This window comes from Mizuhopecten yessoensis, unplaced genomic scaffold (genome assembly GCF_002113885.1).
Source record: "Mizuhopecten yessoensis strain PY_sf001 unplaced genomic scaffold, ASM211388v2 scaffold10621, whole genome shotgun sequence".
NCBI classification, from domain to species: domain Eukaryota; kingdom Metazoa; phylum Mollusca; class Bivalvia; order Pectinida; family Pectinidae; genus Mizuhopecten; species Mizuhopecten yessoensis.
The window spans coordinates 97,336-121,982 of NW_018408638.1; the positions used below are offsets into that span (position 1 = coordinate 97,336).

The 24,647-nt window shown below is 39.1% G+C and overlaps 1 protein-coding gene across 1 annotated transcript in view; it reads right to left on the reverse strand.

Moving 5' to 3' along the window:
* Window positions 1–3,709: 3,709 nt before the first annotated feature.
* Window positions 3,710–24,647, reverse strand: part of LOC110461469 (apoptosis-resistant E3 ubiquitin protein ligase 1-like) — a 62,042-nt gene continuing 41,104 nt past the window's right edge. Inside the window, exons 7-19 of the mRNA XM_021514925.1 lie at window positions 19,268–19,436; window positions 18,197–18,330; window positions 16,601–16,678; window positions 16,105–16,246; window positions 15,446–15,558; window positions 13,477–13,552; window positions 11,120–11,232; window positions 10,453–10,638; window positions 8,075–8,197; window positions 7,381–7,569; window positions 6,084–6,170; window positions 5,196–5,371; window positions 3,710–4,765 (exon numbers count right to left, since the gene is read on the reverse strand). Coding sequence (XP_021370600.1) covers window positions 4,663–4,765; window positions 5,196–5,371; window positions 6,084–6,170; window positions 7,381–7,569; window positions 8,075–8,197; window positions 10,453–10,638; window positions 11,120–11,232; window positions 13,477–13,552; window positions 15,446–15,558; window positions 16,105–16,246; window positions 16,601–16,678; window positions 18,197–18,330; window positions 19,268–19,436 — 1,689 coding nt within the window. The 3' untranslated portion in view covers window positions 3,710–4,662. The remainder of the gene's footprint in view (window positions 4,766–5,195; window positions 5,372–6,083; window positions 6,171–7,380; window positions 7,570–8,074; window positions 8,198–10,452; window positions 10,639–11,119; window positions 11,233–13,476; window positions 13,553–15,445; window positions 15,559–16,104; window positions 16,247–16,600; window positions 16,679–18,196; window positions 18,331–19,267; window positions 19,437–24,647) is intronic.

Genomic DNA, 24,647 nt, shown 5'->3' on the forward strand with positions numbered 1-24,647 from the left:
GGGGGGGGGGGGGGGGGGGGGGGGGGGGGGGGTTGTACAGGGTTCAATGTCCTATCAACAGCTAAGGTCATTTAAGGATGTCGGGTGGGGGTGAATGCAAAGGGGAAAAGACAAAAAGCAAAATTGATCTGATCAGAGACATTGATGATGACGCACTTGTTAATATAATTTAACAAAAAAAGAAGGAAATAATTTTTACAATAAAAGCACAAAACATTATCAAACTCGAACAAGAAAATATATTATTAACATGTCACAAAAAAGCAACTTTGATTTTTATTTAATAGATTTGCCCACATAAAATGTCTTCTATTGAATACAAAGCTATAGACTACTGGCATAACTGATAACACATCAACATAATACATTTAAAAATATTTGACACCATGCATTAATACATCTTGGTAAAAACTGTCAGTTACATCGCTGTCAACTACTATTTAGTGTTTAACTGTCTATGAGACAGGCGTTTTATAATTCACATCTCTGCTTTCAACAGCTATGTGCATACACTCATGAATCTGCATTTATTTTTGCAATGTGAATTTTTGTCCCCAATTATCTAAAGCTAAGGGTTGATAACTATGAAATCCCATGTAACGAGGACTTACCATGTAGGTGTGATGAACGTTTACACACAGTGTTTGAGGAAGATTTATATTGCACTGTTTTAATTATATGAGATATCTACATATACTGCATACATGTATGACACACACGTGGAGACAACAACACCCTTGAATCTACGATGAAATTCTTGGTATATTCCATATTCTTCACCAGGTTAAATAAACTGCACTTTGTAACATAGTTTGACAGTTTTAAGAGTAAGTACTAAAAAATAAATAATATATATAATTATGTTGCTAAAGCAAATAAATATTGTAAGTGTAATGTAATTTTCTAAACATACAAATATATATATCAAGATTATTGAATTAGGTCAGGTAATAGAGCCAGCGTCAGGTAAAAGTCAGGTAATAGAGCCAGCGTCAGGTAATAGAGCCAGCATCAGTTAATAGAGCCAGCATCAGGTAATAGAGCCAGTGTCAGGTAATAGAGCCAGTGTCAGGTAACAGAGCCAGCATCAGGAAATAGAGCCAGCGTCAGGGAAAAGTCAGGTAATAGAGTCAGCATCAGGTAATGGAGCCAAAGTCGGGTAATAGAGTCAGTATCAGGTAATAGAGCAAGTGTCAGGTAATAGGGCCAGTGTCAGGTAACAGAGCCAGCATCAGGGAATAGAGCCAGCAGCAGGTAATAGAGCCAGAATCAGGTAATAGAGCCGGTGTCAGGTAATAGAGCTAGTGTCAGGTAATAGGGCCAGCGTCAGGTAAAAGACAGGTAATAGAGCCAGCAGCAGGTAATAGAGCCAGTGTCAGGTAACAGAGCCAGCATCAGGTAATAGAGCTAACGTCAGGTAATAGAGACAGAATCAGGTAATAGAGCCAGCATCAGGCAATAGAGTCAGTGTCAGGTAATAGAGCCAGCGTCAGGTAATAGAGTCAGTGTCAGGTAATAGAGCCAGCGTCAGGTAATAGAGCCAGCATCAGTTAATAGAGCCAGCATCAGGTAATAGAGCCAGTGTCAGGTAATAGAGTCAGCATCAGGTAATAGAGCCAGCATCAGGTAATAGAGCCAGCGTCAGGTAATAGAGCCAGTGTCAGGTAATAGATCCAGTGTCAGGTAATAGAGCCAGTGTCAGGTAATAGAGCCAGTGTCAGGTAATAGTCAGTGTCAGGTAATAGAGCCAGCATCAGGCAATAGAGCCAGCGTCAGGTAATAGAGCCAGCAGCAGGTAATAGAGCCAGTGTCAGGTAATAGAGCCAGTGTCAGGCAATAGAGCCAGTGTCAGGTAATGGAGCCAAAGTCAGGTAATAGAGTCAGTGTCAGGTAATAGAGCCAGTGTCAGGTAATAGAGCTAACATCAGGTAATAGAGTCAGTGTCAGGTAATAGAGCCAGTGTAAGGTAATAGAGCCAGTGTCATGTAATAGAGCCAGCCAGGTAATAGAGCCAGTGTCAGGCAATAGAGCCAGTGTCAGGTAATAGAGCAAGTGTCAGGTAATAGAGCCAGCATCAGGTAATAGAGCTAATGTCAGGTAATAGAGCTAATGTCAGGTAATAGAGCCAGTGTCAGGTAATAGAGCCAGTGTCAGTTAATAGAGCTAACATCAGGTAATAGAGTCAGTGTCAGGTAATAGAGCTAATGTCAGGTAACAGAACCAGTGTCAGGTAATAGAGCTAATGTCAGGTAATAGAGCTAATGTCAGGTAATAGATCCAGTGTCAGGTAATAGAGCCAGTGTCAGGTAATAGATCCAGTGTCAGGCAATAGAGCCAGCATCAGGTAATAGAGCCAGTGTCAGGGAATAGAGCCAGTGTTAGGTAATAGAGCCAGTGTCAGGGAATAGAGCCAGTGTTAGGTAATAGAGCCAGTGTTAGTTAATAGAGCCAGTGTCAGGTAATAGAGCCAGTGTTAGGGAATAGTGCCAGTGTTAGGTAATAGAGCCAGTGTCGGGTAATAGAGCCAGTGTCAGGTAATAGAGCCAGTGTCAAGCAATAGAGCCAGCATCAGGTAATAGAGCCAGTGTCAGGTAATAGAGCCAGTGTTAGGTAATAGAGCCAGTGTTAGGTAATAGAGCCAGTGTCAGGTAATAGAGCCAGTGTCAGGCAATAGAGCCAGCATCAGGTAATAGAGCCAGTGTCAGGTAATAAAGCCAGTGTCAGGTAATAGAGCCAGTGTTAGGTAATAGCGCCAGTGTCAGGCATGTATTTGTATGGCATCTGTCATGAAAGTGAACAAGTAACTCATAAGCATTATGCGTATAAAAATGTACAAATACAGAAAGTCATTGTATCAAGCCAAGCTAGACACAAAGAAATATAAAAACATTGGTGGGTGGGGTATATAGGTTAAAAAGTCAGCAAAATGGGATACAGTTGACGGGCAATTATAGCGTAATCGGTTAAAATTCTCTGAAAAGCTAAGTACATTTTATGAAAGTGAAGATTTTGATTTGAACTAAATCACAAAATAGCAATATCACAGTAGTGTAAATCATTGAGGTCAAATGTATTACAATGAATACCAAATACAGCGATTTCCCTGGAGTGTGGAATGTGTCGTACATCATACGGCCAATATCACACGCACAGATGACAAAATCAAGGATGAATGGTAATGGAAAAACAACCCTGAAGATTAAAAAATGGTCCAAAATGTTTCATAAGCGTATTTAGTATGCACACACAATCTTTGTAATTGTTGAATATGCATGTATGTTCAATAAATGATACAATGTAGTATAAATGTACATCCATATAACGGTATATGTACGTTAAAAAGGACCCCCTGTGGTTGAAGTGACTATTAAGATTTGTCTTCTCTGAAGATACAATAACACCCAATCTTGCCATTGTTAACTTGATATACCTGCTTTCCTTAATCACAGGTATAAGTACGTATATGTGACCTGTGTTGATGTATATATGTATTCAACAAACATATCGCCCAAATACATAAACTGAAAGGAAAAGATGTAAAACAAGAGGCCCCATAGGCCTGGATATAGCTCACCAAATTATTATCCATGTATTTTCAATCAATAACTAGTTTACTTCATGACAATATGACCAAGATGTAAAACAGGAGGCCCCATGGGCCTGGAAAGCTCAACTGATTTTTATCCATGTATTTTTAAACANTAGTTAGTTTAAGTAACAGAGAGCAGCCCCTAAGAATGCCAAAAGATAACTAATATAACCTGAACAAGTTACTTTAAATTTAGACTCAATAAATTTTTGAACTTTAATTCTTTGTTTTGTTGTGTATAAACTATGAATGTGCACAGTCCATTTATTCCAAATAGACAAGCAACACGCCTAGTATCATTACTCTAAATGCACATTGTGGTTCTTTAGCAGCAGTTATTTAACATACATTTTTCATGCTTTTGACCCCAGTGACCTTGAATGTTTTTCAAGATCATCTATTTGAACAAAGTCAATAGCATTTCATTCCAGGAAACTCAATGCCAAATATCATACTGTAGGACTTATGCTTTTCCAGATGATGGCTAAGTTGACAATGGAAGGACACACAAATGGCTCAACATTGTTATGCTCACCATAATGTTTTGCAGGGTGAGCTAAAAATGTATATGATTTACCATTTACATACAATTGTAGTTCTTTTCTGTAACTTTTAATTAGAAATGTGTACAGTCTCCTTCCTTAAACACAGCTCCTATGTTATATAGCAGCACTTGTCACACCCAGCACCAGGTTTTCTTGATAAAAAGATCCTACTTGTGCAGAGTAAAAGCCACCTCCTTTTGTAACAGTTACCCTTCTTGTGTCAAGTAATATCCATCAACAGCTGTAACAGTTACTCTACTTGTGTTGTTCAACAGTATCAAACATGATTCTAGAACTGGAATCTAGCACATGATGCGATTAGAAGTGGTATTAAGTGAAATAGATCACATGTGGAATCTAAAGGATCAGTTATCCCAATCTTGCATTGTTGTGCTTATTCTCGGTATCCTTCAAGTTGCTTTGGAAACTTCAAGTATTCTTGTTGTTGCTCCAGGTACCTTTGTTATTTTGGTAGCTGCAACCATCCTTATTGCCATGGTTACCCTGTAACATCGTCTACTTCCTATATCACACAAGTCCAAAGCCCTGAGAGCCTTCATTGATGGCTATCAATAAAGATCGGTGGAAATTGTCTATGGAGTCATAGTCCGGCAGACACAGAAGGTTGAAACTACAATGTGAAATATATATATATATTTTTACCGAAGCATAACTTCTGATTAGACCATCACTTCAACAGGAATAGTATACTTACAAAATATTTATATGTATTCACTTCAATGCTATTTTGGTCTGTGACAAAATGACTGAAAACATGCACTACTAAGTTCAATATTAATGCACATCTATTGAAAAAGTGTCTAATGAAAAATATTCATGCAACATACAATAAACCTTGTCTTTACTGACCACATCTCCTGACAGACCTTTTTTTACATACTCAGGAGAGTATATACTTTGTGACAAACCAATCCCACCTTATGGGACCAGTTTTATTAGCTGTAAGGGTGAAAGAATGCTAAGGAATTTCTATAGTGTTATTTGTGCTGTACATTGACATCTTTTGTCTGTGTTTATTAGATACAACAGTTACCACTTACCAGGTGTGTGCTGTCGGTAAGGTGTTGTAGGTGGGTGAGAATGATATTTGAAATTTCGGATTGAGCTCTGCGAAGCCTTGAGGAGGAAGCTGAGAACAACCTGTGGTGAACTGTAGCAGGCGGGCCATCTGTTCCTCTGTGAAGCTGGCAATTACTGTCCAGAACCAGTCCAGGACCTAAACACCACAAATTCATATCTTACCATTTTATAACACCCAATTAATCAGGTTTCCTTGATTTCCGTAACTCTTTATGACAAGCAATACCATCTGTATGTAAAGGAACCTATTATCATATTTATCAAAGTTATTTCAAACAAGGAATCACAAGTGATACAAATCCCCTTGCATTCACTGTCACATATTGTGATATATACAAGAGGAAATGAAGTCGCAAGAGCGATGAAGTTTTTTTCTAAAAATAGTAACAGTGACCTTGACCTTCAATGTAGAAACCGGAAATGCGAACTTGTTCAAAGCATTGTCATACCAAACACTTGTATGAAGTTTCATGAAATTCTGTTGAGGAATGAAGTCGCTAGATCTAGAGCGATGACAAAGAGTGTAAGGTTTACAATCTTATGTTCATTTAACAATGCTTGTCTAACATTACAGTTCCCGACCATTTAAAAATAATAAAACATATTAGAAGGCCTGGTACATCAATTACACAGGGTACATGATTAGTGTTTTCATTAATAAACAGTATTTTGATAGTTGTTTTATTTTGTTTTTATGATTAGTAAGTTGGTGTTCACTTAGACAATATGAAGACATTAGAATTATAAGGTAAAATAAGTAAACATGATACATGCCTTGTGTTTTCATTAATTAACAGCATTTCGATAAAATTGATGTGTAGAAAACTCTCAGCGGAATGCTGCCTTACCTTAAAGAAATGGTAGGAGGAGCCCTCTATCACAGCGTGAGCTTTGAAGTCTGTTATACTGTAGTTACCTGTACCACACATCAGCAGCTGTAACACCAAAGTAACAGTAACATACAAACATCACTAACAGTGACATTAACAGTGACAATGACAGTAACATACATCACTAACAATAACAGTGACATACATCACTAACAGTAACAGTGACATACAACACTAACAGTAACAGTGACATACATCACTAACAGTAACAGTAACAGTGACAATGACAGTAACATACATCACTAACAATAACAGTGACATACATCACTAACAGTAACAGTTACATACATCACTAACAGTGACAGTGACATACATCACTAACAGTAACAGTGACAGTGACATACATCACTAACAGTAACAGTAACAGTGACATACATCACTAACAGTAACAGTTACATACATCACTAACAGTGACAGTGACATACATCACTAACAGTAACAGTAACATACAAACATCACTAACAGTAACAGTAACAGTGACAATGACAGTAACATACATCACTAACAGTAACAGTGACATACATCACTAACAGTAACAGTGACAGTAACATACGTCACTAACAGTAACAGTAACATACATCACTAACAGTAACAGTGACATATATCACTAACAGTAACAGTGCCATACATCACTTACAGTGACAGTAACATACATCACTAACAGTGACAGTAACAGTGACATACATCACTAACAGTAACAGTTACATACATCACTAACAGTAACAGTGCCATACATCACTTACAGTAACAGTGACATACATCACTAACAGTAACAGTGACAGTAACATACATCACTAACAGTGACAGTGACATACATCACAGTAACATTATTTGATTCATCCCATATGCACCAACAGAACTACAACCTGATTACAGATAGGTTATCATGTATAAAGACATAACTACAACCTAATTACAGATAGGTTATCATGTATAAAGATAGAACTACAACTTGATTACAGATAGGTTATCATGTATAAAGACATTACTACAACCTGGTTACTGATATGTTATCATGTATAAAGACAGAACTACAACCTGATTACAGATAGGTTATTATGTATAAAGACAGAACTATGACCTGATTACAGATATGTTATCATGTATAAAGTACTTGGGGACTGGTTCATACTTTGTCACAGTCTACTTGTATCATCTAAATAAATCTCATTATTCTGAAATGTTTGTAGAAGCCCATATATCTAGTAAACTGCATTTGTATTGATGTAAAGATATTTATATTGTCATGACTTACCTCTAACTCATTCTCATCAAATATACTGAGGAGTGTGTCAGGAATAAGTACGTTGAGGCCCTTGAGGAAATGGTCTACCTCTTCCTTGACACTGCTGGTAAGTTTATACTGGGCAAGGCAGTTCAGGTAGTGCTGCTTGTTTTCATTGGTAACAGGTTTACTGCTGCCACTGGGAACCAAATCAACCAACTGTCACAAAAAAAAATAACATCTGTAAATTTACTGCTGCAACCAGAAACCAACCCAACCACATGTCACAGGAATAGCACCAATTAATCTCCTTGATCAGTGACTAACTGTAACTGTCAGTCAATCTGAGGACTTCTTCACTTTAACTGTCAATCAATCTCAGGACTTACTTGCTGTAGCTGTTGGTCAGTCTAAGGACTTACCCGCTGAAGCTGTCGGTCAGTCCAAGGATTTATTCACTGTAACTGTTGGTCAAATTCAGGAGTTACCCACTGTAGCTGGTTGTCAGTCTAAGGACTTACCCGCTGTAGCTGTTGGTTAGTCTGAGGATTTATTCACTGTAACTGTTGGTCAGTCTGGGGACTTACTCACTGTAACTGTTGGTCAGTCTAAGAACTTACCCGCTGTAACTGTTGGTAAGTCTCAGGACTTAACTTACCTGCTGTAGCTGGTGGTCAGTCTAAGGACTTACTCACTGTAACTGTTGGTCAGACTTAGAACTTACCCGCTGCAGCTGTCCGTCGAGGTACTCTTCCTCTGAGAATGTCAACTCCATGTCATCAATATCATTGTCTTCTATAAACCGAACCTTTGTTTTAAATAACTCAGGATCATCTGTTTCAAAGTACTAAAACAATAATAAAGAGAGTTACTATCTGTTACATGCATGGTAACCTCAGTAAGACATGTAACATACAGACGATAAATTAGTTTTCTGTGTTAAACCTGTTACTGTGCTACACCTGTTACTGTGCTACACCTGTTGCTGTGCTTAACATGTTACTGCCCTACACCTGTAGCTGTACTACACTTGTTACTGTGCTACAAGCTGTTGCTGTGCTACACCTGTTTCTGTGGTACATCTGTTACTGTACTAAACCTGTTACTGTACTACACTTGTTACTGTGCTACAACCTGTTGCTGTGCTACACCTGTGTCTGTGGTACACCTGTTACTGTGCTACACCTGTTACTGTTCTATTCCTGTTGCTGTGCTACACCTGTTTCTGTGGTACATCTGTTACTGCGCTACACCTGCTACTGTGCTACACCTGTAGCTGTGCTACACCTGTTACTTTGCTTCACTTGTTACTGTGCTACACCTGTTACTTTGCTATACCTGTTACTGTGCTTCACTTGTTACTGTGCTACAACCTGTTACTGTGCTACACCTGTTACTGTGTTTCACCTGTTACTGTGCTACACCTGTTACTGTTCTATTCCTGTTGCTGTGCTACACCTGTTTCTGTGGTACATCTGTTACTGCGCTACACCTGTTTCTGTGGTACATCTGTTACTGCGCTACACCTGCTACTGTGCTACAACCTGTTACTGTGCTACACCTGTTACTTTGCTATACCTGTCACTGTGCTACACCTGTCACTGTTACACCTGTTTCTGTGTTATACCTGTTACTCTTTTACACCTGTTACTGTGCTACATTTGTAACTGTGCTACATCTGTTACTGAGCTACACCTGTTACTGTGCGACACCTGTTTCTGTGCTACACCTGTTTCTGTGCTATGCCTGTTACTCTTCTACATCTGTTTCTGTGCTAAACCTGTTTCTGTGCTACACCTGTAACTGTGCTACACCTGTTACTGTGCTACACCTGTTTCTGTGCTACACCTGTTACTGTGCTACACCTGTTACTGTGCTACACCTGTTACTCTAGTGCTACACCTGTTTCTGTGCTACATCTGTTACTGAGCTACACCTGTTTCTGTGCTACAACTGTTACTGTGCTACACTTGTTACTGTGCTACACCTGATCCTGTGCTACACTTGTTACTGTGCTATATCTGTTACTGCGCTACACTTGTTACTGTGCTACATCTGTCACTGTGCTACATCTGTTACTGAGCTTCACCTGTTTCTTTGCTACACCTGTAACTGTGCTACACCTGTTACTGTGCCCTGACCATCTGCACATCATAGCAAGTATACCGCGAGTATGTTGATGCCATTGGTTGTGGGGTGTTACACTTAAAATATTTTTTATTTTTTATTTTATAATAATTAAAAACAAGTCAACTGTTATCCATTACTGAGTATTCTTGTTGGCCTAAGTGGAACTATACAGAGATGTTAATTTTGTAGGAAACTGAAGTACCCAGAAAAAATCCATCGTCAGGCAGGTGACCCAACATTTTTTCGCATCTGATTGGGGAATCAAACCCTTGCTGTCTTGATGAAAGGCGAGCAAGTCTTTATTTGATAAAAAAGCAATAGAAATACATCTGGAAAAGTAAAATTGTCATATAATTTTGATATGCCCCAACTCATCATTGTCTGCTTAATAAAATCATGTGACTGACATGTGGTCTGGTTCATCCAGCTATTCTACAGGCAATGTAATGTATCGTGTCTTTATATGATTTTTCTGTGAATTTCCTTCTATAAGCATTTTGTTATGATTAAAATATGTCACAGATACATCTATTAAAAATATTTGTAAAACACTTTCTTCTGAGGTTTCCTTTTATTGGACCATAGCAGTATCACAGTATATCCAATGTGTGTTAGAAACAGATGGCCACAGAAACTGGTAATGTAAAGGTATCGTTCAACAATGAAGACTTATCAGTTGAAGTTGAAGGCTAAACATTGTTGATAAACAATTTACAGTATACTGTTGTTAAATCATGGTCTAATGATTTTTTTTAGCAAATTCCACCTTATGGGCTCAAAATCTGGTCCCTGGATACTACATATCATAAAGGGTCTCGCTTAAAGCATTGCAATATCTAGAGTTTAAAACATTTATGTGAAATCAAGAGTGATAAATATAATAAATTCCTCTTCAAATGAGACTGCTGATCAAAAACGTTTTTTTAAATAGAACTCCAATACATGTTTGACCAGTCACCTGACACCACTGACCTTGTAATTGACCTGTAGGCCTATGAGTTGGGCGAGGAATGACCGTGATAATCTGGCCTTGACAAGCTGTCTGTAGGCACTACCCAGGGCTGAGTCATATAAACACTTGCCCACCACTTTCCCAGCAAACTCATAGTACTTTAGCTTCAGTTCCTGTTTCCTCCGACTTGAAGGTGTTGGATGGACCTAAGGGAGATAATCCAAAGTCTACAGTGCCCAACAGTGTCGACATTAACAATGTACAGTGTGGTCACACACGACAGAGAATAACATTTACACTTACTTGTTTCTACAAAAAAATATCTTCAAGATTTACAGAAAGATTACAAAGAACAGCGATAATGGCAATAATCTCTGTATGTAATTTATCACAATAAATACCTAGTTTTGGAAAGATTTTTTGATATGTACACTGTCACCTTCATCAGACAAATGACCAGTGAAGCGTATGAACAAATACAACTGAAACCACTTCCAAACTGACAATAATGGATTGATTTTCAAACCATTTTGGTACAATATGTTTTGAGCATATTAAATTGTGTACATGTAACATTAAATCTATACAAAATTAACTAACTTTATTGTTATCTTGCTTATGAGCCCAATAAAGTATTAGGCAATGAAATTGTATAGCGGTAGGTTAGTTATAAAGAATTTTACTGACCAGGCCTTGGGAGTCTTCTGTAAACCTTGTGTACATTCCTGATCTGGACGGGTCAAACAATTCGGTACACAACATCTCAAACCACTCCCTCCGAAGTCCACCCCAGTCTAAACCTACAGGTACAAACATAACATGTATACAACATCTCAAACCCCTCCCTCACCAGTCTACCCCAATCTTACCCTACAGGTACAAACATAACATGTATACAACATCTCAAACCACTCCTTCCTCAGTCTACCCCAGTCCAACCCTACAGGTACAAACACAACATGTATACAACATCTCAAACCCCTCCCTCCCCAGTCTACCCCAGTCCAACCCTACAGGTACAAACACAACATGTACACAACATCTCAAACCCCTCCCTCCCCAGTCTACCCCAGTCCAACCCTACAGGTACAAACACAACATGTACACAACATCTCAAACCCCTCCCTCCCCAGTCTACCCCAGTCCAACCCTACAGGTACAAACACAACATGTACACAACATCTCAAACCCCTCCCTCCCCAGTCTACCCCAGTCCAACCCTACAGGTACAAACACAACATGTACACAACATCTCAAACCCCTCCCTCCCCAGTCTACCCCAGTCCAACCCTACAGGTACAAACACAACATGTACACAACATCTCAAACCCCTCCCTCCCCAGTCTACCCCAGTCCAACCCTACAGGTACAAACACAACATGTACACAACATCTCAAACCCCTCCCTCCCCAGTCTACCCCAGTCCAACCCTACAGGTACAAACACAACATGTACACAACATCTCAAACCCCTCCCTCCCCAGTCTACCCCAGTCCAACCCTACAGGTACAAACACAACATGTACACAACATCTCAAACCCCTCCCTCCCCAGTCTACCCCAGTCCAACCCTACAGGTACAAACACAACATGTACACAACATCTCAAACCCCTCCCTCCCCAGTCTACCCCAGTCCAACCCTACAGGTACAAACACAACATGTACACAACATCTCAAACCCCTCCCTCCCCAGTCTACCCCAGTCCAACCCTACAGGTACAAACACAACATGTACACAACATCTCAAACCCCTCTCTCCCTAGTCTACCCCAGTCCAACCCTACAGGTACAAACACAACATGTACACAACATCTCAAACCCCTCCCTCCCCAGTCCAACCCAGTCCAACCCTACAGGTACAAGCACAACAAGTCTTCATCATATTTACAAAGATTGCCCTTTACATTCTTTGATCTTTATTTTCTTAACTGGTACTTTTACTCAGTTCCATGTTGGAAATCCTAAAGTAAATCTGGTACATTAACTGACACCTTGTAATGTAATATGTTATTTGCCACATTATTTTGTAAATCTTACATAATTGAAGTATGGATGAATTCTCATTAGGGCCAGGGGTATTTTTAACAATGTGATCTATGGGAATATACATATCAAATACCTTGTAGTGATAACACCATTAAACTCTCAACATTCAAGATGGCTGTCTGGTAGCCATCATGTTCTTACGATCGGTCCCTTAACTTGATATGCATAAGTAGGGACCAATGGGAAACTTCATGCAAAACTTGAGAAAGATCCCTCCAGTACTTTCTGAGAAATAGTGCTAAAATCTTTAACTCTCAAAATCCAAGATGACTGCCTTTTGGCCATCATGTTTTCCCGTTTGTCCAGTACTTCTGAGAAATAGCGCTAACAATAAATGTTTAAAGATGGATGGATTGACACACCACAGACAACGGGCAAAGAGCAAAAAACAGCAGGTGTTTATGATATGTGTATTAATGTAATATATATTGCACAATGACCATGTTAACTGAGATCAACATAACACTGCTGTTAATGTTTACTATACTGAGATCAACATAACACTGCTGTTAACGTTTACTATACTGTGATCAACATAACACTGCTGTTAACATTAACTATACTGATATCAACATAACACTGCTGTTAACGTTTATACTGAGATCAACATAACACTGCTGTTAACGTTTACTATACTGAGATCAACATAACACTGCTGTTAATGTTTACTATACTGAGATCAACATAACAATGCTGTTAACGTTTATACTGAGATCAACATAACACTGCTGTTAACGTTTACTATACTGAGATCAAGATAACACCGCTGTTAACGTTTACTATACTGTGATCCATATAACACTGCTGTTAACGTTTACTATACTGAGATCAACATAACACTGCTATTAACGTTTACTATACTGTGATCAACATAACACTGCTGTTAACATTAACTATACTGATATCAACATAACACTGCTGTTAACGTTTACTATACTGAGATCAACATAAAACTGCTTTTAACGTTTACAAGGTTTGCTTTCATATCAATTGCTTACCTGGCTCACCAACAAAAACAATATTAAAAGTCTTGTACCAGTCAGATGTGTCAAAGTTTTTTGTTGCTTTGAAGGACTGAAAATAGAAAATTGTAAAATTACAAATTACATCTAAATATATAGTCAATAAATCTGATTACTAGTACTAACTCTCAGATCAATTATGTCATTAGAAATGATCTATACTACATTATAAAATTATGTGACCTTTCTACATTTGTTGTTAAACTTATATCTAAACAGGAAGTTGATCTCTCGATCTGCTTCCCTTAAACAGGAAGTTGATCTCTGATTCTACTTCCTCTAAACAGGAAGTTGATCTCTCAATTTACTTCCGCTGAACAGGAAGCTGATCTCTCAATTTACTTCCGCTGAACAGGAAATTTATCTCTCAATCTACTTCCCTTAAACAGGAAGCTGACCTCTCACTCTTCTTCCCCTGAACAGTAAGTTGATCTCTCAATCTACATCCCCTGAACAGGAAGCTGATCTCTCAACCTTTTCCCCATGAACAGGAAGTTGATCTTTCAATCTACTTCCCCTAAGCAGGAAGCTGATCTTCAATCTACTTCCCTTAAACAGGAAGTTGATCTCCTTATCTTCTTCCTTTAAAAAGGAACTTTATCTCTCAATCTACTTCCCTTAAACAGGAAGCTGATCTCTCACTCTTCTTCCCCTGAACAGGAAGTTGATCTCTCAATCTACATCCTCTGAACAGGAAGCTGATCTCTCAATCTATTTCCCCTGAACAGGAAGTTGATCTCTCAATCTACTTCCCCTAAGAAGGAAGTTGATCTTCAATCTACTTCCCTTAAACAGTAAGTTGATCTCTAAATGTTCTTCCTCTAAACAGGACGTTGATCTCTCAATCAACTTTCTTTTACAGGAAGATGATCCCTAAATCTTCTTTCTCTAAACAGGAAGGTGATCTCTCAATCTACTTCCCTTCAACAGGAAGTTGATCCCTAAATCTTCTTTCTCTAAACAGGAAGGTGATCTCTCAATCTACTTCCCTTAAACAGGAAGTTGATCTCTCAATTTTCTTCCTCTAAACAGGAAGTTGATCTCTTACTCTACTTTCACTAAAAGGAAGTTGATGTCTTGGTCCACTTAACAGGAGGTTACTCCCTTTCTATACTATCAGTATACAGGATGTTGGCTTTCCTCTCTCTCTACTCCAACTATATATGAAGTGGATTTTACAGTCTTCTGACACTATACATGAAGTGTATTTCTCAGTCTCCATACACTATACATTAAGTGGATTTTACAGTCTCCTTACACTATACATGAAGTGGATTTTACAGTCTCTCTACACTATACATGAAGTGGATTTTACAGTCTCTCTACACTATACATGAAATCGATTTTACAGTCTCCATACACTATACATGAAGTGTATTTCTCAGTCTCCATACACTATACATTAAGTGGATTTTACAGTCTTCTTACACTATACATGAAGTGAATTTCTCAGTCTCCTTACACTATACATTAAGTGGATTTTACAGTCTCCTTACGCTATACATGAAGTGGATTTTACAGTCTCTCTACACTATACATGAAGTTGATTTTACAGTCTCTCTACACTATACATGAATTGGATTTTACAGTCTCTCTACACTATACATGAAGTCGATTTTACAGTCTCTCTACACTATACATGAAGTCGATTTTACAGTCTCTCTACACTATACATGAATTGGATTTTACAGTCTCTCTACACTATACATGAAGTTGATTTTACAGTCTCTCTACACTATACATGAAGTGAATTTCTCAGTCTCCTTACACTATACATGAAGTCGACTTCTCAACCTAATTACACTACATACACTAAACAGGATATTTTTTCATCGTTCTTACCATAAATAGAAAATTGACCAATTACTCTTCCCCTGCTATAATAGAAGTAGATTTGTTACTTTAGTTCTGTGATGTATGAAGTTGAGCTCCATTCTGTACTTACACTATATAGGAAGTTTGAACGATCTATTTTTAGAGTGACATTTCCTCTTTTCTGTAGTTTCCTCACTTCTTGGACAAAGTATGTGTGTTTATCTTGGAATGTTTCAGAACCACCTACAGAAATGAAAATATCAAAAACAGGTTAAGGACCACAGGTTTTATAAATGTTCTCTATGTTATTCAGGCTTTCATGGCTTACTTTTACACTAAAGTAATCATTTTAAACAGACTCGATAAACACTGGATTGGTCAGGTCATATACTTACAGAGCTAACACACTTTGTTTAACAGTCGTGTGATGTCCATTACTAACCTATGTATATATATGTGAAAAATATATGAGTCTGATGCAGAAGAATATACAGTATTTTAGTGTTTTACTGTATCAAAAAATAAATTAAACTGAACTGAATAAGTGGCTTATCAACAAATAGTGTTCCAATACTTGACGACCACTCTGAATGAGGGCGAGTCCAAAGCCTCATCATATACGTGATGTAGCTGTGAATTCTCCACAAACATTTAAGGAGCACTTGATAAAAGGTAAAGCAAGGATCTGTTCCACATAATTTGCAACAAGGGCATGGTATTATACAAATGTAGTGACATATACCTATGAATTCAAAGCACAGGAAGTTACAACATAAATATGTCCATCACCTATATTTCTGAGTAAGAAGTTGGTGAATGTAGCGGCTATAACACTCCGTTCCTTGGCAGCCAGGACAAGAGGAGGCTGACAGCAGTCGTAGATCGTCATCACAGGTAGGTCATATCTAGCATTGTGTCCACTAAAGTAAAACTAAAAACAAACAGCTTTCTTAATCACCAAGTAACACAATATTGATATCCCAAAACTTTCTTGATTAGCAAATAAAACAATAATGTCAGTCCAAAACATTCGTAATAAGTAAGTAACACAATATTGATATCCCAAAACTTTCGTTATTAGCAAATAAAACAATAATGTCATCCCAAAACTTTCGTAATTAGCAAGTAACATAATATTTTTTTCTAAAACATTATCACAACTACTGTGGAAGAAAGCAACAGAACCAATTATTTGTAATTTGGTTATTTTTGATATAAAGTATACCCATCAGTTGTTCAGAAACAAGCGTTAGAGTATATCTGTGACATCGTATCTCTGGCTTACCTTTGTTGATGGACAAACTCGCCAGGTAAATAATTTCTTGCCAATTATTTTCAGGTAGTACTCTTTTAACGTTAGTTGCTGTAAAAACAATAACTAAGCGTTAGATATGAGATGACATTCAGAAATGGGCCAGATAAATATATACACTGTATAACTTATGAAATCAGGACATGGGACAGATTGATTTAACACTTATGATATCTGAACACAGACAAGAAAAAAACATTATTTATGAGAGCAAAAAGAAACAAGACATAAGGCCAAAATGTGATTAAACACTCTCCTATAGCTATATATGTCTACCTCAAACATCCTGTTGATGGCTTTTTGGTGAGATATATCAAGATATATCTCTTGACTTTTTTTTCTAGAAAACTTTATTTGTTTTAGAAGATTTCTATACCTTAGGAAAGATGTATTTTTCATTTTTCAAGGGAAATCAAATGTTTGCCTTCTAGTGGATTGAAAAATATTTACCAGTAAATGTTTGACCCTGTGAGACAATTTAGTAGAGCATTTGACTTTGTGAGATGCATTTCACTTTATGTTTCGCTTTCTGAGCTTATTATTTGTTTGATTGTATTTAGATATGATTGAATTTGTGAGAAATGATCACTTTGTGAGTTATGTATAGTGTCTTTTATTGTGATATAAATAGACTGTTTGACATTGTGATATAAATAGACTGGCTGACAATGTGTTATAAATAGACTGGCTGACAATGTGATATAAATAGACTGTTTGACAATGTAACATAAATAGACAGGCTGACAATGTGATATAAATAGACTGGTTGACAATGTGATATAAATAGACTAGCTGATTAACATTGTGATATAAATAGACTGATTGACAATGTGATATAAATAGACTAGCTGATTAAAAATTGTGATATAAATAGACTGTTTGACAATGTGATATAAATAGACTAACTGATTAAAAATTTGTGATATAAATAGTCTGGTTGACAATGTGATATAAATAGACTGGTTGACAATGTGATATGAATAGACTGATTGACAATGTGATATAAATAGACTAGCTGATTAACATTGTGATATAAATAGACTGTTTGACAATGTGATCTAAATAGACTAACTGATTAACATTGTGATATAAATAGACTTATTGACAATGTGATATAAATAGACTAACTGATTAAGATTGTGATATAAATAGACTGTTTGACAATTTGTTATAAATAGACCAACTGATTAACATTGTGATATAAATAGACTGGCTGACCATGTGTTATCAATAGACTGGCTGACAATGTGATATAAATAGCCTAGCTGATTAACATTGTGATATAAATAGATTGTTTGACAATGTAACATAAATAGACTAGCTGATTAACATTGTGATATAAATAGACTGGCTGACAATGTGATATAAATAGACTAGCTGATTAACATTGTGATATAAATAGACTAACTGATTAACATTGTGATATAAATAGACTGTTTGACAATGTGATATAAATAGACTAGCTGATTAACATTGTGATAAAAATAGACTGGTAGACTATGTGATGTATGCAGAAAGTCTGAGGTAGGAATACAGACATTTTACCTTATCGATAGGAAGACTGTTTACCTTGGGAGATATGTAGACATACACTTTCTTTGCCTTTTCTTCAGAGGAAGGGCTGCCCTGGAGAAGTCGTGCCTCGTACCAGATGCTGTGGGTCTTGCGTGCCATGTTCTTGTTGACACAGGCCATATCCTCATCTATAGCACAATACTAATGTAACAATGGAAGCTAACCCACACACAACTACTGTAATCACAGCGGCAAGGTTTTTCATTAGCTTTTATTCTCGCACCATGCTTTTAACCTTCTCAGCGACGGCTTCCTATCAGAAATTCATTCATTTTATCTGCAATGACCTTGAATTTAAATTGGTTGTGTTAAGTTTAATGTTGCATTGTCCGTGAATCCTTCAAGTTACCATTGATGACATTTTCCTGGTTAAGGCAGTAATACAGCCAACAGCAATTCTAAGGTAGATTTCATGTTAACATACAAATAAAGTATGAAGGAGTTCATATAGATATACCCCATCCCCAAACACCTCCCCAATGTGGTCAAGTGTGACCTTTGACCTTTAACATTGATCAATGACCACAAAAATCAAATTTAAACACGGGGTAGGTGTAAATATTATCATTCTATGGCATTTTATATTAACTTTATCTGTTGATATATTGAGATGTTGTACACAAGCTTTTTACTTGGAGGTCAAGTTTACCATGCTATGGCATGACAATAAACCATGTACCAGGACACACAGGCGCATTAGCAAAGCAAAAAGTGTATACCACATATCAAATAAGTGGGGATATAAAGTAATAATGATATTTTTCATCGTAAATCATAGAAATTTATAAACTCAATCTTTTTGTAAGTAAATTTCATGTTAGAAATGTATCACACTGTTGTTTAAGTTATCTGAACTTAATGCAGGGAATTGTAGTCTGAGCTGAATAATATTAATTTCAGATTTATCTCTGATAACACAAAACTTATTAAACAAGAAAATTATAAAAATAAATTAAGCAATTACGAACTATCTTATATCCTAGTACATGTACATGAATTGGGTAAATTTAAAGATCTATTTCAAAACAATTATTTCCTTGATTTTGTAAGCATAAGTTAACTTACTGCTTATGACAAGAATATTAAAATCTCCATTCCTCAACTTCATGTCGCCATAGGACACCGAGGCTTGGTAGCACCCTTCCCTTGCCATGGTAATCCGCATATTTAGCTGTTTTTTTTCTGGCATGTTGACCAGTTGTGTGGCAGGCACATATTTGGTTTGACTCTCTGTCTGTAACATAGCAATGCATATCAATATAAAATGTCTAACACTCAACATTACTGTAGTCTCTCTAAAGTCTGTAACATATCAATATAAAATGTCTAACACCCAACATTACCCTAGTCTCTCTAAAGTCTGTAACATAGCAATATAAAATGTCTAACACTCAACATTACCGTAGTCTCTCTAAAGCCCCCACTTTACCACAGAGGGCCCCCATTCTACCATAGTGAGTCGCCACTCTACCACAGTGAGTCCCCACTCTACCACAGTGATTCACCACTCAACCATAGTGAGTCCCCACTCTACCACAGTGAGTCACCACTCTACCACAGTGTGTCCCCACTCTACCACAATGTGTTCCCACTCTACCCTAACACCCAACATTACCGTAGTCCTCCTAAAGTCCTTAACATAGCAATATAAAATGTCTAACACTCAACATTACTGTAGTCTCTCTAAAGTCTGGAACACATCAGTATATCATTTCAAACACCCAACATTACTGTAGTCTCTCTAAAGTCTGTAACATATCAGTATATAATTTCTAACACCCAACATTCCTGTAGTCTCTCTAAAGTCTGTAACATATCAATATAAAATGTCTAACTCCCAACATTACCGTAGTCTATCTAAAGTCTGTAACATAGCAATACAAAATGTCTAACACCCAACGTTACCGTAGTCTCTCTAAACTCTGTAACACATTAGTATAGCTTTTCTAACACCCAACATTACCCTAGTCTCTCTAAAGTCTGTAACATATCAGTATATCATTTCTAACACACAACATTACTGTAGTCTCTCTAAAGTATGTAACATATCAGCATATCATTTCTAACACCCAACATTACCCTAGTCTCTCTAAAGTCTGTAACATATCAATATAAAATGTCTAACACCCAACGTTACCGTAGTCTCTCTAAAGTCCCCACTTTACCACAGAGGGCCCCCATTCTACCATAGTGAGTCACCACTCTACCACAGTGTGTTCCCACTCTACCATAGTGTGTCGCCACTCTACCATAGTGAGTCCCCACTTCTGGCATGTTGACCAGTTGCGTGGCAGGCACATATTTGGGTTGACTCTCTGTCTGTAACATAGCAATGCATATCAATATAAAATGTCTAACACCCAACATTACCATAGTCTCTCTAAAGTCTGTAACATATCAATATAAAATGTCTAACTCTCAACATTACTGTAGTCTCTCTAAAGTCTGTAACACATCAGAATATCATTTCTAACACCCAATATTACCGTAGTCTCTCTAAAGCCCCCACTTTACCACAGAGGGCCCCCATTCTACCATAGTGAGTCACACACCCAACATTACCGTAGTCTATCTAAAGTCTGTAACATAGCAATATAAAATGTTTAACACCCAACATTACCCTAGTCTCTCTAAAGTCTGTAACATTGCAATATAAAATGTCTAACACTCAACATTACTGTAGTCTCTCTACAGTCTATAACACATCAGTATATCATTTCCAACACCCAACATTACCGTAGTCCTCCTAAAGTCCTTAACATAGCAATATAAAATGTTTAACACCCAACATTACCCTAGTCTCTCTAAAGTCTGTAACATAGCAATACAAAATGTCTAACACCCAACATTACCATAGTCTCTCTAAAGTCTGTAACATATCAGTATATCATTTCTAACACCCACCATTACCGTAGTCTCTCTATAGTCTGTAACACATTAGTATAGCTTTTCTAACACCCAACATTACCATAGTCTCTCTAAAGTCTGTAACATATCAGTATATAATTTCTAACACCCAACATTACCGTAGTCTCTCTAAAGTCCCCACTTTACCACAGAGGGTCCCCATTCTACCATAGTGAGTCACCACTCTACCACAGTGAGTCTCCACTCTACCATAGTGTGTCCCCACTCTACCATAGTGAGTCCCCACTCTAAGTGAGTTCCCACTCTACCATAGTGAGTCCCCACTCTACCACAGTGTGTCCCCCCTCTACCATAGTGAGTCCCCACTCTAAGTGAGTACCCACTCTACCATAGTGTGTTCCCACTCTACCACAGTGAGTTCCCACTCTACAATAGTGAGTCCCCACTCTAAGTGCGTCCCCACTCTACCAAGTCTCTCTAAAGTCCCCACTTTACCACAGAGGGTCCCCATTCTACCATAGTGAGTCACCGCTCTACCACAGTGAGTCTCCACTCTACCATAGTGTGTCCCCACTCTACCATAGTGACTCCCCACTCTACCACAGTGTGTCCCCACTCTACCATAGTGTGTCCCCAATCTACCATAGTGTGTTCCCACTCTACCATAGTGTGTTCCCACTCTACCACAGTGAGTTCCCACTCTACAATAGTGAGTCCCCACTCTAAGTGCGTCCCCACTCTACCATAGTGTGTTCCCACTCTACCATAGGGAGTCCCCACTCTACCACAGTGAGTCCCCACTCTACCATACTGAGTCCCCACTCTAAGTGAGTTCCCACTCTACCATAGTGAGTCCCCACTCTAAGTGAGTACCCACTCTACCATAGTGTGTCCCCACTCTACCATAGTGTGTTCCCACTCTACCACAGTGTGTCCCCACTCTACCATAGTGTGTCCCCAATCTACCATAGTGTGTTCCCACTCTACCATAGTGTGTTCCCACTCTACCATAGTGTGTTCCCACTCTAACACAGTGAGTCCCCACTCTACCACAGTGTGTTCCCTCTCTACCACAGTGTGTTCCCACTCTACCATAGTGAGTACCCACTCTACCATAGTGAGTCCCCACTCTACCATAGTGTGTTCCCACTCTACCACAGTGTGTCCCCACTCTACCATAGTGTGTCCCCAATCTACCATAGTGTGTTCCCACTCTACCATAGTGTGTCCCCACTCTACCATAGTGTGTTCCCACTCTACCACAGTGAGTTCCCACTCTACCACAGTGTGTTCCCACTCTACAATAGTGAGTCCCCACTCTAAGTGAGTACCCACTCTACCATAGTGTGTTCCCACTCTACCACAGTGAGTTCCCACTCTACAATAGTGAGTCCCCACTCTAAGTGAGTACCCACTCTACCATAGTGTGTTCCCACTCTACCACAGTGAGTCACCACTCTACCACAGTGTGTCCCCACTCTACCATAGTGTGTCCCCAATCTACCATAGTGTGTTCCCACTCTACCATAGTGTGTTCCCACTCTACCATAGGGAGTCCCCACTCTACCACAGTGAGTCCCCACTCTACCACAGTGTGTTCCCTCTCTACCACAGTGTGTTCCCACTCTACCACAGTGTGTTCCAACTCTACCATAGTGAGTCCCGTAACACATCAATATATCATTTCTAACACCCAACGTTACCGTAGTCTCTCTAAAGTCTATAACACATCAGTATATCATTTCTAACCCCCAACATTACCGTAGTCTCTCTAAAGTCTGTAACACATCAGCATATCATTTCTAACCCCCAACATTACCGTAGTCTCTCTAAAGTCTGTAACACATCAGCATATCATTTCTAACCCCCAACATTACCGTAGTCTCTCTAAAGTCTGTAACACATCAGCATATCATTTCTAACACCCAACATTACCGTAGTCTCTCTAAAGTTCCCACTTTACCACAGAGGGTCCCCATTCTACCATAGTGAGTCACCGCTCTACCACAGTGAGTCTCCACTCTACCATAGTGTGTCCCCACTCTACCATAGTGACTCCCCACTCTACCACAGTGTGTCCCCACTCTACCACAGTGTGTCCCCCCTCTACCATAGTGAGTCCCCACTCTAAGTGAGTTCCCACTCTACCATAGTGAGTCCCCACTCTACCACAGTGAGTCCCCACTCTACCATACTGAGTCCCCACTCTAAGTGAGTTCCCACTCTACCATAGTGAGTCCCCACTCTACCATAGTGAGTCCCCACTATACCACAGTGTGTTCCCTCTCTACCATAGTTTGTACCCACTCTAACAAAGTGAGTCCCCACTCTAACACTGTGAGTCCCCACTATACCACAGTGTGTTCCCTCTCTACCATAGTGAGTCCCCACTCTAAGTGTGTACCCACTCTACCATAGTGTGTCCCCACTCTACCATAGTGTGTTCCCACTCTACCACAGTGTGTCCCCACTCTACCACAATGTGTTCCCACTCTACCACGGTGTGTTCCCACTCTACAATAGTGAGTCCCCACTCTAAGTGGTCCCCACTCTACCATAGTGTGTTCCCACTCTACCATAGTGTGTTCCCACTCTACCATAGTGAGTCCCCACTCTAAGTGTGTACCCACTCTAAGGGAGTGAGTCCCCACTCTACCATAGTGATTCCCCACTCTAAGTGAGTACCCACTCTACCATAGTGTGTTCCCACTCTACCATAGTGTGTTCCCACTCTACCATAGTGTGTTCCCCCTCTACCAAAGTGAGTCCCCACTCTACCACAGTGTGTTCCCACTCTACCACAGTGTGTTCCAACTCTCCCATAGTGAGTCCCCACTCTAAGTGAGTCCCCACTCTAAGTGTGTACCCACTCTAAGTGTGTCCCCACTCTAAGGGAGGTTGTCCCCACTCTACCATAGTTTGTACCCACTCTACCAAAGCGAGTCCCCACTCTACCATAGTGAGTCCCCACTCTAAGTGAGGCCCCACTCTAAGTGTGTACCCACTCTAAGTGTGCCCCCCCTCTAAGGGAGTTTGTCCCCACTCTACCATAGTTTGTCCCCACTCTACCAAAGTGAGTTCCCACTCTACCATAGTGAGTCCCCACTCTACCATAGATTGTACCCACTCTACCATAGTGAGTCCCCACTCTAAGTGTGTACCCACTCTACCATAGTGTGTCCCCACTCTACCACAGTGTGTCCCCACTCTACCACAATGTGTTCCCACTCTACCACAGTGTGTTCCCACTCTACCACAGTGTGTTCCAACTCTCCCATAGTGAGTCCCCACTCTAAGTGAGTCCCCACTCTAAGTGTGTACCCACTCTAAGTGTGTCCCCACTCTAAGGGAGTTTGTCCCCACTCTACCATAGTTTGTACCCACTCTACCAAAGTGAGTTCCCACTCTACCATAGTGAGTCCCCACTCTAAGTGAGTCCCCACTCTAAGGGAGTTTGTCCCCCCTCTACCATAGTGTGTCACCACTCTACCATAGTGTGTCACCACTCTACCACAGTGTGTCCCCAATCTTACATAGTGTGTTCCCACTCTTCCATAGTGAGTACCCACTCTATCAT